Genomic DNA, 13,052 nt, shown 5'->3' on the forward strand with positions numbered 1-13,052 from the left:
ATATGAGGATAACCTTGAATTTCATAAAAACCTCAAGTAGACCATACAATCATCAGATTTATCTTCCACACACAGTTATCTCTACAAGGCAGAAAAGGGACACACATTCGCAACGATAAAGAATTTTATTTTTAAATTCCTGAGGTTAAAAAAGGGGGAAAAAAAGCATCAAGAAATATTCCAACACACAACCGTTTACATCTCTGTAACTGTACAGACACCGGTGTACATGATTTTTCCCAAATCTGGAGCAGGAAGTTTTATGTGAACAGGGTTTGCAATTCTTTGGCAGTTAAGACCAAAAAATGCTTCTGAACAAGTTACAACCTCAGTGATTGAGCATAATTAAAACTATAGTGCAATTTCAGTTTTAGGAAAGAAGTCAGGCTTTTGTAGCTTTGCTATTTTGTAACACGGTACACTCTTGTGCAATACATCTTTCATAAAAAAACATGGAGTAATGCTGAGTAAAGGAACACTGTCACTTTCTTGAAGAAACTACATTCTTTCCTTCGCATAAACCTCTTCATAACAAAAAATCTTACCCTCCATAGCTCCTTACCCTTTCCAGCACCCAGGAAAATCATCTAATTGCTTATGCTGACCACAATGTATAATCTCTTTGTCCTATGAATGTGACATCTCCTTCAACTAATTTCATGATCCATTTTAAATATTTATTTTCTCTTTATTGCATTCCTACAGATAATAAAAAGCCCAATCCAACAAATCACCTGAGCATCTATAAATAAATAGATTTTTCAGCATTGCTGGCATAGCTCACATGAACAAGCATTTTGTGAATGGAGGAATGAAGTGCTTGAATTAAATAATCTCTTGCACAATGAAATAATCTCTTGCACAAGCCTGCACTTGTGCAAAGTCCTTTATTGGGTTTCTACTTTTCCAGTAATAAACTGTCTGGGACATTCAAACAAAAGGTCTGTACTAATGTCAGGTTCTTTACTCTCTCTGCACAGCCTCTTCCAGCTGTTATGATGGGATTACTGCTCCTGGGAAGCTTCTTTGAACAGCTGCACTCCTGTCCACTTGCACCTTACCAGCCTGATATTTCATAATTTGAAACTTTTTCTCCTTAACTACTGTCTTTGGTCAGAAGCAAACATTTTCTTTTGATCTTTAAACTACAGGTTCTGACTCCTACTGTTAGACCTCTTTCAGAGAGGAAAAAAAAAGAAGCTGTAAAATTACTCTCAGTGGGCAGGAAAACCTGAAGAGAAGGGACCAGAAAGACTCAAATGCTAAATGAACACAAACCAGTGGATTTACTCCCCTTTTCCCAAACACAGGCTTCAGCCAGTCTCAGGACTGTCTACATGAGACCTCCAGGGAAACATTTGGCTTACTACATAGAGACAATTATTTTAAGAGCTACATGAACAGGGGCTTAAAAATATTTGCCACAGGATGAAAAGATGTCAAGAACTGGATGTGGAGAGGAAATCAAGAGGCATGGCTGTCAAATAATTTTGACTAGAGAGATTTCAAATTCCTTTGAACAGAGATGTCGTATTTTGGCTGAAGATACTTGACAGTGTCCCTTTACCTTACATTTGGCATTTTAAGAAAGATATCCCAGTAAGATTAGTATTCTAAGTAAACAACAACAAAATGCTTTTTAAAACCACACCTAAAAGCTTAAAAGAAAACTGCAGCAGACTTCAGCAACAGCTCAGTGAAATTGCATAGCATATGGTACACAGTACTCCATTTTTAAGCAATAAATAATCTCTTCTTGACTAATTAAATATAAAACATAGCTTCAAGACTGAAATATGCTGTAATTCATGAACCGATCCATGCCATTTATTGCTGTTTATTGCCCATGTCAGTCTCTCGTCCATCTCATTTTCATGCACTCAACCAGGTCAGGGCTTAGCTGCACTGCAGCCCTCAAGAGCTTGCACCTTCCACTGACCACTCTGCCTGGCAGAGGGTTGGGAGCACACCACCACCATGGGTAAGAAGGCAGCTGAAGGCAAGAAAAAGCTATCGATGAGCCAGAGACCTAAATCCTAGGTGCTCCATGAAAAGTAGTCATTCTTTCACAATCTTTTTCAAGATCACTGTATTTATATCTTGTTAACAACTGGAACAAATTATGAGCAACCTTTAGCTTTATCTGCAATTCTTTTCTTTCCTATTATCAGAAATCTGCCTCTGCCTCAGCTGCTCCAATGTAAATATTCAACACTTGGTTTGTGATCTCCACCTCTTAATCAACCAGTCTTTTAGTGTGGGAGATCCCGTATGGGTATTGGATTGGACCAGCAATACATAAACACCAGCTGGCCTCTCCTGACCACCTTTCCCAGCTGAGCTCCTTCCTCCAATTCCCTGTCCTTGCTTTTACATTTTTAAGTTTGCCCCTTTCCCTTCCCCAAACCATTTGCTTCAGCTTATGCTTGCCCTTTTTTCTTCTTTCCCCTCATGCTTTATTTTCTGTCTCCCACCATGACCCCTGTATGCCAGCTACAGCTGCCACCAAGTCTCTACAGGGTTCCTCACAGGTTGTGCTGGTCTTCTACCAACTGCTGCACTAAAACCCTCCCAAGGTTTCCTTGGGAGATCAGTAACATGAGAAATCAGACACACTTAAATTATGAGGAGGGCTGGTTGGGAGAAAGAGCTTTTCTTCTTTCTCCTGCCAAATGTTTTGCCATTCTATTGGAAGACAGGTTTTTTTATACGGAAAAATCCGCTTTCAGGTATTCTGACAAAAAGCTGAAATTCTATACAGAAAGCAGATGGCTTGCATAGAAATTTTGTATAAGTGAGAACCCAGTCTTCCCTTAAAAGGCAGTGTTAACAGCCCCCAAATCTGATATGGAAAGTCAGCAGTTGGATAGGGCAACTGCAAGGGTTAGGAAAAGGACAGAATATACTAACACCACTGGGTGGAGAGCTCACCAGGCCTGGATATACATTCCGTTTTGGATGGAGTTTTGAGACCGGTTCAAACACTACTGCTGCCTTCCACGTGGTTTAGAGAGAGAGACGCTGCTGATCTCCACAGAAACTGTGCTTTCCTGTGAATGCTGATGACTAAGGTGCTAAGGCAGGAAAAAGGAATGCTCTTCTTCCCAATATCACACAGCGAGCAGTGCTTTATTCCACAGGGGATGCTCTGCTTTCTGCCACTGGTGCTCACCATAACAGCTGGGTTCCATGGACCAACATATAGAGTACGGTGAGCCAAAGTGAAAGGAGTTGCTGCTTCGTGTTTATTATTTTGTAACTGGTATTCAGTGCCAAAGCATTTTAAAAAGCCAGTTAAAACTTGCCAAATCTTAGCCCAAAAAGTATAAAACTCCTATGGTTTGCTGCTTATAAAACTTGGAAAAGATAAAAAATTCTAAATGGATTACCATATTTGCCTGTGAAGATTGAAGTATTACATAATTGCTGCTCTGACTGTAAGAGCAGTACAGAAGAACAGAGATGGTTATGATTACACCTCAGTGAAGAGGTCAAAAATAGGCATTTTTCTTTAAATTTCCTTTTGAAGGATATTTTTGGAAGAAAAATAGCTCAATTTTCAGCAGAGAATTTCAGTTTGCATTTAGACACCCCCACACTTATTTTTCTCCCCACTGAAAAAATATTGGTTATTATTGGCCAGTTAAACCAAACAACATGGCTTTTCAGCAATCTGTACACAGTACAGAACCATTAGTGTTCCTGAAAAGGCTTCCATTTTTTAGTGTACACATCTCCTCTTAAGTGCATTAGAACTATTGCATAGTTTCAAAGTCTTCAAACACAGTGGTAATCAGAATGCTTACATGTACACAAATAATAGCATATCTTAAAAATTTAATTAAAAATACATAGTATAGTAAAGGCTATGGAAAATCACTTCCATCATAGATGACAGGTCGCTCTACAGCCAAGTGATAAAACACTCTTTTTGAGATAAACCTGTCAAGGAAAGAAAGAGAGCAAAAAGATCATATTAGCTGAAGCCAACAAGAGAGGAAGCTTCTTAAAAGTGTATTCAGTCTTTCAGTTTATACTTGGGCAAAAAACTGACAGTTTGTTGTAAAAAGGACAACAGTCCTAACTAAACTGTCTTGGAATGAGTCACAAATTACTTGCTAACTTCTGTTAACCCTTCCAAAGATCCAAAAAGAAGAGTGGAATTCTGCTGTGGGGGTAGGAAAAAAAACCCCAAACAAGAACGAGAACCAAAACTCAGTCTTGAAAATCTCTCGGCAAGCGAGGAAAAATCTCTTATACTTACTTCTGAATGGCAGAATAACGCGCATCTGATCAGCTCCACAGTCTGTAAAACCAAGCTTATTTCACCTTTTATACCTGGCTAGGACCTACCTAGAGAATGTGTTGTCAAATATCAGCGTGTAGATTCCAGGGTTTCTGACTTTCACTTGTCCTCTGATAGTTTCCTTATGAGAGTTGCAGCGAGTCATTGGGATAAGAACCTGGAATTCAATACAAATGAAAATGAAGTTTGCTATTTGCCCTATAAATCGACACTTTCTTTCAGAAAACCTTGATTTCAGCCACCTTGAAACTCCCACAGTGCATATATGCCTGCAAAACTAATTAACTGACTAGCATTAAAAACTCACCCAAACTAAAATCTCACAGTGAGACATTTGTTTTCCTTTGATTATATCTTTACAGCATTAACCTATGGCGATTCATCTCTGCTTCAGAGATAAAATCAAATCCTGAACTTTTAAATGTCAAGCTAAGAAACTTCAGTAACTTCAGAAAGTGGTACATTAAATTCATATATCCAAGAGCAAGATTTGGCTAAATATATCTTTTAATATATGCTTTTATGCTCTCTGTGTTATAAAATAAGCTTTCTCAGCAAATCTTAATTGTTTATCTGAGCTTACAGCACAAGTGTGTGTATCTGTGGTTCTGTGTGTGTCTTGCTGTAAAACCCTAGCACAGCTGTCAGAAAAGCAGCTGACATAGATCAAGGATGACCCTATAAAACACAAAGTTTTACCAAATAAATTTATCAAAACAAAAGCAGCATTCACACTCCATTCATCTTTCAGATTAAGAAAAAGAGATATTTTACATAGAGTTAGTAACTGTGCAGTGAATTAACACAAGCTATATAAATGTCTTATTCCCCTAGGAAATCACAGCCACAGAGTTCACCCTACTATGGTGGATTAAACCAACAGCTGCACTGTCTTCAGTAAAACTTTGCAATTAGTTGAGTAAAATAGATTCACTTAACCCATAATCCTCATGAAATATGGACAGCACATATAAAACCGGGTACCCTGGGCACTGGCAAAGAGATTTTGCACACCATCAAAGCAGTTAAGTATATGCTTCATTGTAAGAAATGTAGGTAACCCAAACAATGTTTCTGTTTCCCTGTGGCTTCTGCTCAAGAGCCTGGCAAAATCAGCTTTAAAGAGTTTACAAATTAAGTGAAATTGAGGAAAAAAAAGAATTTTGCAGACTTGGACTTCTATTTTTGCTTAATAATAGTAGGTGAATTTCAGATGCAACCAAAAGGAGCTAGAGGGTTTTTCAACTCAACTTTTGCAGGCAACATTAAATAACTAAAGATGTAGCTTTGCCTTTAGCAGAACTGCAGCTTAACTGGAGAAACAAATCCTTATGCAATAGCAACAGGCATTCTGGTGAAGACCTCCTAGCAATACTTGTCAATTGCTGTAGGTTGGGTGAGTGTAGAACACTACAACCTCTAAGGTAGTAAGGAGACAAAGGCCTTACTTTGCACTGATCCAGCGGTGTGTCTTCAGATTCTTGGTAGACAACGCTGAAGGATATGCTTTTGGGGTCTGATGAGAAGATCCAGCTAATTGTTAGGCCCATCTCTGTAACAGTGATGGGAATGATACTGTAGGTGCTGGATTTGATGAACAGCTCTCTGTTGCTTTCTCCAAAATTCATGATCTCTTCTACTGTAAGGGGTAATTTGATCCTGTGAGGGAGAAAAATATGATTACTTGAAGAGTCCAATCCACTTACTCAGACAGAACCACTAATCATTGGTTTTTATTTTCCATCTATTTCCAGTTGACCCCACAGCATATTTGGGACAGGTCCACAAGATGCATGAAAATTCAGCCTTAGATGAAAGCAAAAACTACAAAAAAGCTGACTGATACTAAGAACCTTCACTACTCTGCCAAATGTGGATTTTGTTCACTTTTATTTCATTTCAACTAAAGAAAACCAGTGCTGGAATAAAGCTTTTTAGACTTACTACAATAAGAAAGGAGTGCTGCTCTCCGTTGTTCTTTTTAAACAAACAGTAAGTTTCCTGGTTTATTCACCTTCCTAGGTGAAGATAAAAATACGCACAGGAAACAGGAGGGATCAGGAGTGCAGAGGGGACAGGTGGATGGAACGTGAACAGCAGCTCCGTTCCGAAGCACTTAACGCTACATCTGGCTCTGTTTTACCCAACCAAGCTGCAAAAAAACTGACTCAAAATACTTCCAGTTAAAAAGGAAGTTCTTAGTTCTATGCTGAGTCCTACAGCATTATATGAGCTGACTTCATTCTGGTATCTATTTAAGACTGCAAACAGTGAGGTCCTAAAGCAGGAGAACACTAGTTACTTTCTTCAGGGGAAACCTGTAATTTCTAAGAGCCGTGAATCTCACCTACACTACCCTAACTAAAACTAATATAATCCGTCACTCTTTAGGCCAAATAAATTGTTTGCAAGTCAATGAGATCAGAGTAAACCACAGTCCTGTGGTGTCTCAGGTGACCTTTAATTTTAATAAACTAAATATAATTCTTGGTTTTGCCTTACAGCTCAGCTATGGTTTTAGTTATTACTTCATTTACCTGGATCTCTGAACAGCAGCAACAAGGTTGAAACATGGACTAATTTATCTCCTTGCAGTATAAAGTTTAAAACCTTCCCCATAACTAAGGCAAAATTTCAAAGCTAGGCTTAAGGAGGCAGTGAGCAAAGGTGAATTTCTCTAAGTCACGTGCATTTCCATACATTGGATTCCTTTCTTGGCTGTGCAAGTGACATGCTCTATCACTACTGCATATACCTCTGACTTTCAGAGCAGGACACACACAGGGAATTGCGCACACACAGTACACACAGAGCTTGAGGTGAGGCTCAGGTGAACATTTTATGCTGTGGCATGTATCAACCAGAGCAGGCAAGACACACTAGGAAACCATCAAAAAATAACAGATACATGCTCCAAAAGGCCACCAATTCCCTCATTTTGGCAAAAGTCCAACTGGAGCTGCATTCCCTGACCTGCCCTTGAAGTTTCTTTCAGAGACTGCTAGAACTGCACAGCCCTCGACCTCCTTCCTGTTGACAGCAACTCCTGCAATAAAAATAGGAAATGTTTTCTCGTGTGATGTGGACCTACATCTTTCCTTCTTGTTCCCCAGTTGCACTGAAGTTTCCTAGGACTGAAGAGAGAGGACCTGGCTCATTGCTGCTGCTCTGTATGGTTGAGTTACACCCTCTCATCCTCCTCAGACCAAATTCTACTCTGGGATACAAGTGATCAACTCTTCCAGGAGCCTGCAAGGCTTGTGCTCACATAGCTGATATCTGAGCTCAGCCCTTATGCTTTCACCTATAGCAATGAAACTGTTGTGCTTACATGATTTCTCCTGACTTCAACAAGCATATCTCAGCATCTTGAGCAACTTGCCACTCTTCAGATTCATCAAAGGTTGAAGAATTACATGTGCTGTTTCTAGAACAAAGGAAAGAAGGAAAACAATGATTCTCTGAGTAGTATGTGGTTGAATACCATCTGCATGCTGATGCCTTCCTAAAATAGAAATGTTTTGATAGTCCTGATACCAAATTCTAGGATTCTTATGTGGCATATTCTAGTGACAAAACTGGGCAAAACCGCAGCCCTGTTCTGCTCACCACTGTGCACAAATGTAAAACTGTTCCTATCCTGGTTTCATGAGCTAAGAGGAATACATATATACATCCAGAACATCTTTTCTGCAATCATAACATAAATTCCTTATTGAGATGATGCCATGTTTTAAAGATTCTCTGGCAGGTGGGAACTTGATTGAGGGCAGACACAAGCAAAACAGTCTGCACTTGTCCTTTAAACAAAGCTTGAAAAAGGATAAGACATCTCCCTGGATTTAATCTGTGAGGTGTTTTACAGACATATTATCCAGTTCCTTACTCTGACACATGTACACAAACATCTTCTATTGCTGTAAAATTTGCTACTCTGTGTCTTCTTTTCATACACAAAATACTGCATGATTCGAACACAAATACACTAAAGACACTGTTACAAGATGACAAAGCACGATGTTTCCTCCACACCATGATGTGTCCCAGCAAGCAGTGAAGCCAAGGGAAGAACCTGCTATCCACTCCTTCCCTCAAAAAAGGTGTATGCTCTGGGTGAACACTGGAGTAGCACCAGGTATGAATCACAGGGCTGGACACAGAGAGAAGGATGAGTCTGAGAGTCAAGAAACAAACACTGATAGTTTCCAAGTAAGTTAGAGCTTCTCTAACTGATTCTCGTTTTGCTTCTCTGCATTCCAGCAGTTTGAGACAATTAAGTTGTCATTCCCTGAAAAAATGCCAAGGGCTCTTATTTACAGGGAACCAGCTGGTTGGTTCCTTCCAAAACCAGGGGAATCTAATAAAATGTAATACCATATGTGCTTTTGAATCATCAAGTGCAATAATGACCCAAGAGGGCAAAATTGCCACACTTGCTGTAGACCAGTTCTCAAAACCAATGCCCAGTTTAGCACTTTCTTTTAAATCCAGTGGGACATTGCTCTACAAGCAGCACTGCTGAGCAGAAGAGCAGGGGAAAATATCTCCTTCAGGGGGTCATGAGCAGCATCTGAATATACTGTGTCAACACATGCAATCACATGTCCGTTTAGTGCAGTGACACCATTGGTTGAAAAGAGGAAGAATTTACTGTTATGACTGCAAATTAAACTGCACCCACTGTCTATACATTTCCTGAACTGTTATCTACAGAATTCGTGTTTCGATATTCCTGTTTTTCCTATTCTTGCAGCCTCTTGGATAATTCTTGACTTCTTCAGAGTCACACCACTACTGTCAATACCCTAGAGAGACAGCTGGGATGTGCATGGGAGACTCAAAACTGTAATTAAGTGCCAAAACCTGAGCTGTAAGCAGACACTAGAAATGTAGGAGTGAAGTACTTACTACATGTTGGTCCATAAAGGTTAGTACAGTATCTATGCAAATACTTACTGATACAAATAATTTCATTGTTAGCTATCTTTATACAACTAGATAAGAAAACTGATTCTGAAAAAAGCCCCAAAACAACAAACTAGGAAATTAAACTATAGCTTGTAAAACTACACATATATTTTTCTTGCACAGTGGGAACAGCAACAGGCTTCATGCTGTGATCCACGTAAGTCTCCCATCCCACCAGGTTAGCTACACAGCTTTAATTTCACAGCCTTGAATTCATGCAGAGCAAAAGAACTACACAACTACAGGCTTTCTAGAAGTGTCAAACTCCATTATTTACTACACAATGCCATTAGAGTTCTTGATTGAATCCATTAATTTCACCTTTCATTTGGAACCCTGAAATGTAGATTAAATCCCAGGACCAATATATGTTCCATGTTCTCCTCTAACACATGATTTTCCTTACTCCTGCTGCTGCAACCCAGTACATGGTTAGGTGGTTAGCTTGATACTTGGCTGTTCCAGCCAATACATTCACCACACATCTAAGACTAAGGGAATGCTAGGTCTCCTACTTTGTGTATTAAACCAAAGTGCCTTAAAATCACAAAGAAAATCCTCCTTCTCTTTATGACGACTCACTGAGTCTAACAGTCTAAACTAAGGTCTGGTAGCCTATAATATAAGAAACAGTCTCATGATTTAACTGAAGCATTTTTCCCCGACAGGAGAATTTATTCTTGCATGACCCATTTGCCCTTTGTGTCAGCACTAAGAATGTTCCTGCAGCTTGACAGGTCCCCAGATTATGAATATGAACCCTCTGGTGTATCTGTTTAAACAGCCAGTATTGTTTCCCTTCTTTATCTTTTTAAAAATGAGACGAAGCGGGGCTGAAAGCAGGAGGAACTGAAGCATGGAAAGGACACTACAGCAAGAAGAGAAGAGCTCGGATTCAGCAAAGCCTCAAGACAGATTGCTGGAAGCTGATAGAGCATTTTGAAGAATTATTACTTCATGCTTGTCCTGTTCTCATGCACTTCCTCAGGCACCTGCTGTTGGTCACTGTTTCTAAGGTGGATGGTCTGTTCCAGCGTGCTTGTTGTTATACATGGAAAGCATTTCTTAAAAATGGTACTAAATATACTGTGGCCAACATCATAAATGGCTTGTGGAGTTAAAAGTAAGAAGTCACTTTTAGAATTAAAACCTGAAAAAAGCTGGTTCAACTCTGGACTCAGCAATTTTCTGTTTTCATAAACACCCGAGCTCTGACAGCTGTAGCTACGTGTCTGAGGTGTCGGCTTCACGCGGCCGAGCAGTGAAATCCCAGAAGCCATCTGCCTGTCAGCAGCGCAATGATTTCTGGAGAGAACTTCTGTCATCCAGGTGAGAGTCTTACCGAATTGTGTGAAAGCCAGAAACCTGAAACGGAGACTGGAGGCTGTACAGAGCCCCTAACAGCTGCTTAGCCCAGCAAACACATCTGAAAATGCAAAGAAACAATCAAAGGCATTATGCTGAAGTGCACCAATGATTCCCTGGGCCTGCTGTTATCTAGCAGGTCAGACCCACCCCAGGCACCCTAACTTAGTTATTAGCCTTCTCCTCCAACCCAGCAAAGAGCAGTAAAGAAAGAAAGAGGACAGTAAAGGATCAGAAGAAAAGATGCCACAGACAGCCCTTGACATGGGCAAGAAAAGAGGCGTGGTTTGGGATGGAGCAAGGGGGATACAGAGCTCACTGATTTTTAATAGGGTGCAAGACAGTGTCTTGCATGAAGGTGTATGGGTGGGAAAGGGATGGAAGTGTCAAGGGCAAACCCTGACATACGTTGGGATGGGAAAGCATTACACAGACAACTGATGAAAAGAAAACCCAGATGGACATGAAAATCCACCACTATGTGCTAGGGGTGGATCTGCATACTGGTACATAGGAAATCCCAGCTGTTTAAAAAAAAATATATGTCTGATGTAGCTAGGCTACATCCTGTATGAAACAAAGAAAAAATGCAACAAACAATACAAAAGGACTCTGTGGCCTTAAAACTGGTCACACTCTTATCTGCAAGACAAGAGGCAATACAGAGGAAGCGAGCTAGGGAAACAATCATGACAAAGGAATATTTCTGTGCTCCAGGGGACAACGTGCAAAATCTTTGTGATTTTTTTTTCTGTTGTGATAGGGAAGAGGAATTTTCTCTTCACACAGTTCTTTAGAGGCTATTAAGGGAAACTGAGGCAGAATTATAGGAGAGGCACAGCACAAGCAGTTTCTGGCCTGAGTGTACACCAGTATCCACCAGGAGCCCCTGGTCCTTCCAGCAGAGCTGCTGCCCAGTCCTCCCTGCCCAGCCTGTACCTCCACAGAGGCTGCTCCATCCCAGAGCCTGCAGGTTCCCTGCAGCCAGGTGGTTTCTGTACCCAAGGTCCTTCACAGCTTTACAATCAAATATTCTTCAGACTGACTCATCCAGGAGTAACAGTACTCTCTCAGCCCACTCCCTATAGGTGATGAATTCACACAATCCATATGTTACCACACAGCTTAGCCACTGCTGTGTCACCCTCATACCTTATTCTGCATCTGAAAATAACTGATAAAAGCAGGTGGTTGTCACAACCTATTGCTCCCCTGTTTGACAGGAACAGTTTGTGAATATTTAGCACCTTACTCCCAGTTTGTTTCTTAAAGGCAGAGAAATTGCTATTACATGCAATGAAGCACAAGGGAGAACTCCATTTTCAAAGAGCATTGCACAGCCTTACATATCTTATGTCAGTTGTCTTCTTTCAGTAAATGATGCTGCAGAAATAAGTCAGATTTGGTGCTGGTTTTTTCATACACATTTGCAGGTACCAAACTCAAGTAGTCAGAGAGAAAAGCTCACTGCTCTACAAGTCAGAGTCCCAGAAGCACTCCAGCTACGGCACTACAGGCTGCTGCAGAGATTTGCCTGCATGGGCTCGTTCCTCTCAATAGTGTTTCCCTCTCTTGCAGAATGCAGGGACACTCGAACTGCTGTACATTAGAACTCACCAGGTGAGGCGTTTCAGCCAATCTTAAAGATTCAGAGGTGAGTTCTGCTAATCTTATGCTGAGTAATATCTTGTAGTAGGATTAATCTCACGGAAACATGGGGTTTGTAGCTTGAGAGAGGGCATTTAGTTTTTGGGCTAAATCTTAAAAAAGCCAATAAACCTATCTCATAAAAGACTTAATTTACCAGGTAAGCAGTTTGCAAAGATTATTAGTCTTAGAGCTGTTACTTTTGATGTGCTGGCAACAGCCCTGACTGCAGGGCTGTTGAGTTAAGCCTCTCCTTAACTTGGAAAGCTGACACTGCAAAACCGCATCAACTCTTGAGAGGGAGTGTGAGGGAAGGGGCTGACAGAATCGCTCACTCCTCCCTCTGCGAGTAATACAAATGTAGTACATTAATGAAAATCCTCCGTGTTTCCAGTAAGTGACTTGAGAGGAGGAGGAAGTCATCTGATGATGTGACTGACATCTACAGAACAAGATGAGGCTTAACTGAACCACAAGTTCTAAGGTACTCATTGAGACTCAAACCCTGCCTTTTGGGACAGGTCCAACCCAAGCCAAACAACTCTGATGCTCAGTCTGCAACCTGAGTCTAAATGCCAAATTTGGCAAAACAAATTCTATTTCTCTCATGGGTTTTCCCAGAAACTCTCAGTCTGAGCACTAAACCACTGAAGTATTCGAAAGCTTAATCCTTATACTGTTTTCAGAAGTCTCTGTAATTGTCTTTTGAGTATGCTTTTGAGTCCCCATCAGTATAAATCTGGTAACAGATGATGTATTCAAATCC

General features: G+C 40.5%; 1 protein-coding gene across 7 annotated transcripts in view; it reads right to left on the reverse strand.

Annotated features, from left to right (window-relative positions):
* Positions 1-106: 106 nt before the first annotated feature.
* FYCO1 (FYVE and coiled-coil domain autophagy adaptor 1) overlaps positions 107-13,052 on the reverse strand; it is a 45,756-nt gene continuing 32,810 nt past the window's right edge. For 5 of the 7 annotated variants that reach the window (XM_048300201.1, XM_048300241.1, XM_048300194.1 and 2 more), the window contains 5 exons: positions 10,617-10,700; positions 7,638-7,733; positions 5,755-5,965; positions 4,354-4,463; positions 107-3,942 (listed from right to left, as the gene is read on the reverse strand). In XM_048300201.1, coding sequence (XP_048156158.1) covers positions 3,867-3,942; positions 4,354-4,463; positions 5,755-5,965; positions 7,638-7,733; positions 10,617-10,700 — 577 coding nt within the window. In that variant the 3' untranslated portion in view covers positions 107-3,866. The remainder of the gene's footprint in view (positions 3,943-4,353; positions 4,464-5,754; positions 5,966-7,637; positions 7,734-10,616; positions 10,701-13,052) is intronic. The other 2 variants (XM_048300251.1, XM_048300231.1) reach the window with 1 other exon arrangement.

Source organism: Corvus hawaiiensis, chromosome 1 (assembly GCF_020740725.1).
Source record: "Corvus hawaiiensis isolate bCorHaw1 chromosome 1, bCorHaw1.pri.cur, whole genome shotgun sequence".
In the NCBI taxonomy this organism is placed as follows: domain Eukaryota; kingdom Metazoa; phylum Chordata; class Aves; order Passeriformes; family Corvidae; genus Corvus; species Corvus hawaiiensis.